Here is a 3506-nt window from a genome sequence, read left to right on the forward strand (position 1 = left end):
AGGGAGCAGCTCTCTTACTACTGCAACTTATTTTATGTCACTCTGCTGAACGTTTGGCATGGGAATGTTTACAAAGCAGTGCGAGTGTGTTGGAGGTGGGATGTGTGTGGGTGGGGGGGTGTTATATGGGGTGAATGGGGTGTGTGGTGAGAGTGCATTGGGACTGGAGTGCGTTGGGGATGCGGGTGCGTTGGGGGATGCGGGGGCGTTGGGGGGATGCGGGGGCGTGCGGGGGCGTTGGAGGGAATGCGGGGGTGTGCGGGGGATTTTGTAATTAAAAAAGCCCTTACAAGTTCCACCTAAACAGGTTTGCAACTAAGCTAGATTTGCGCTCACCCATTAAGTCAGATTAGCATTCTCACTTTAGCTTTTCAAAGATATTATTTCTCATGCACACCAGATATTTTCTCCCTTATACACCTAGGCAGACTGAGTTATTCATACATTCAAACAATGTTATGACTAGCCGCTTGGTTTTGCAGCGCACTGCTAACTTTTTTGGGGCAATTCCATGCTATCTCAACAGTAAGACGGATTTCACTGCACTTGTAGGGGTTCAGTTCAGGTTAATGTCCATATGTTGTACTTTCTTTTAGTTTACATGGAACTATGTGAATGAACATCATTCCTGAGTGGAGGCGTGCCTAGCGTGCGTTCGCTCATGGTGAGTCAGGCTAATTTTGTGGTTGAATCCTTTCTGACATTCACTGCACCAGTAGGGTTTTTCCCCTGTGTGAGTTCTCTCATGCTGGGTCAGATGAATTTTCTGACTGAAGCTTTTTTGACATTCTTCACACTGATAGGGCTTTTCTCCTGTGTGGGTTCTCTCATGATGTACGAGATGGATTTTCTGACTGAAGCTTTTTTCACATTCTGTGCACTTATAGGGTTTTTCTCCGGTGTGTGTCTTTTCATGCTGAGTTAGACTACATCTCTTAGTAAAACATTTTTCACATTCATTGCACTGATATGGCTTTTCTCCGGTGTGAATTTTTTCATGCTTAGCAAGAATACTTTTATCCTGGAAGCTTTTCTGGCATTCAGTGCACTGATATGGTTTATGTCCCAAGTGTGATCTTTCATGTAATGTGAGACTGATTTTATGACGGTAGGTTTTACCACATTCAGAACACAAATACCGTTTTTCTCCTGCATGTGCACCTTCATGCTGAATTAAACTCGCTTTTTTGCTGAAACTTTTTGGACATTCAGTGCACTGATATATTTTTTGTCCCAAATGTGTTCTTTCATGTCGTGTCAGATAGTGTTTCTGACTAAATCTTTTCTCACAATCAGAGCACTGATAAGGCTTTTGTTCAGAGTGCGATTTCATATGTCGAGTCAAGTAGGATTGTTGAGTAAAGGTTTTCTCACATTCGGAACATTGATAAGGTATCTCTCCTGTGCACCTCTTTTTCTGTACTGTCCTGTTCAAATTACAAGCTAGGTTTGTCTCTTGTGAAGTGCATGGGTACACTACTTCTGCAATCTGCACAGTCTTATAAATAATGTACACTGTTTTTTGATTCAAATTGTGCTGTTGTTCTGGCTCTTGCTTTACAGTCACAAAACCCTCCATCTCCTCGATCATGTGTGTCCTTGCTTCCCCCAACTTAAGGCTTCATTGACATATAAGAAATTAGAGAGAATCCAGAAACTGCATTTAAAATCAGTCAGCGACTCTGCTCTGTATGGTCGTTACTTCCTGATCAAATCCAGCTTTTAGAAATTGGTTTCTTCTAAAATCTCTGGAACATCTCTCTCTTTGTAGTCTATTTGCTGCAAATGACAGAATCCTTAAGTATTGTTCCTGTCCACACTTGAAGCCACCTGCAGTATAACAAAAAAAAAAATTAAAGTGAAATATCTTTCAAGGTGTAAACTAATTTTAACGAAATTATTGAACAATGATTGGCAGCATTCTGGAAGTAATGCATGTACTTTTCTGATGAGATAGAGTTGGTAAGGTTTTGAGGCAAGGATAATAAGGCAGATTGATATGTTAACAATAAGTGTGCACTCACTCATATCAGTAACATAAAATGATAAATCTATTTACATTTTGTATAGACCGTTAAAGAATTAAAAACAAATTGTTTTGCCATGTCGAATGATATCAAAATTAATAAACTAAATGTGAAACGTGCATAATCTTGTGAAAGGCAGACGCAGGAAGATGGCTGAATGAAAGCCTTGAACGATTGCGCTGCCGGGCACCCAGCCTAATCCTACAGAATCCAGTACTCTCCCAATGAGTTAGAGGTCGGACCCCTAGAGGAGGTCCCACGCATAGAGCCTTCCAGGTGGTAGAGGGGGCTTGGACTGACTTCCTACCATGATCGAGCACACAGATGACAAGGTGAGTGCCATACTATGGCAGCCCAACAATTGTAAATTGAGCTCGGTGGACCAAGGGGGCCGCAGACTCCCCTTCCCGAGCCCCACGAAACCTGGCTGAGATGTACTGGCACAGCCGGGCACACTGGGGCTGAATGGCTTCCTAGAAATAAATTGATCGCTGGGGCACGCAATGCTGGTTGGAGCCTAGAAGCCTGGAGGATGGTTGCCACAATGACAGCGGCTAGATAATGGAGATGAGGTCAGCACAGTCCCCAGGCGGTAACTGCCCCAGCCCTTCCTGCGTTGCGGACTGCTGATGCAGAGAGCGTATACAGTTGCAGCAGGCCTGCCTGAGAAGGCATAGAGGGCCGGGCCTGTGAAGTGCATTGAAGTTGACATACAGGTGCCACCTGTGCAACCCCTCCTCCCGCCCTATTGACGTGATCATATAGTTGGGCGGCGACCCGGTAACCCTGAGCTTCCAACTGATAAGAGGTTGCTGAGAAGGGATCTTCCAGCTACTAACCTTTGAGACGTGGGCGGTAGTGGATGAGAGGGAGGCTTGAGGGCTAGGTCCTTGCTCATGCCTTGGGGGACATTGCCTGGTTCTCCTTCATGTTCTTGTTCTGGAGGTAATAAGTGGCAGACAGACCTGAAGAAGACAGTCTGACCTGCAGTGGGCTGGGCCTCTGTTTTGAGAGGGTACCCAGCGGATAGAAGAGCACCTGCTGAGACATGGAATTTGAAGGAGGGGGATAGGCCCCTGTGGCAATAACTATTCTGTGTAGTTATGGACCGATATAGACCTTCTAGAACAGGCCAACAACCAAAAATGTACAGATATACAGAGGTGGGAGGAGGCCCTGCATGGAACTCGCAGAGCAGACAAGGCCTTTTTGAACGGGCGGATGAAATGTCCACTCCCCAGATACTGATGGCTGTTACCCAACTGAAACAGATGCTAGAAGAATAAATGGATTCCATATTCATTGATATATCGCCATAAGTTGAGGGAGCGACTGCTGCAGACAGAACTAAATGTGGTTGAGCTCACTGCAAAACTGGCTCCTAATCCTCACCCAGGTTAAACTTCCATCATTAGCAATTTAGGGGTCCTGAGTTCCAATCGTTACCCTTCTTCCTCCCCATCCTCTTCCAAGGTGGAA

At 45.1% G+C, this 3506-nt stretch overlaps 1 protein-coding gene across 1 annotated transcript; it reads right to left on the bottom strand.

Annotated features, from left to right (window-relative positions):
- Window positions 1–544: 544 nt before the first annotated feature.
- Window positions 545–1634, bottom strand: LOC144805517 (uncharacterized). The gene has a single exon (XM_078672055.1). It carries the CDS (start codon window positions 1589–1591, stop codon window positions 623–625), a length of 969 nt encoding a protein of 322 aa, XP_078528181.1. The 5' UTR covers window positions 1592–1634; the 3' UTR covers window positions 545–622.
- Between the last annotated feature and the right edge of the window lie 1872 nt (window positions 1635–3506).

This window comes from Lissotriton helveticus, assembly GCF_964261635.1.
Source record: "Lissotriton helveticus chromosome 1_1 unlocalized genomic scaffold, aLisHel1.1 SUPER_1_unloc_13, whole genome shotgun sequence".
NCBI lineage: Eukaryota > Metazoa > Chordata > Amphibia > Caudata > Salamandridae > Lissotriton > Lissotriton helveticus.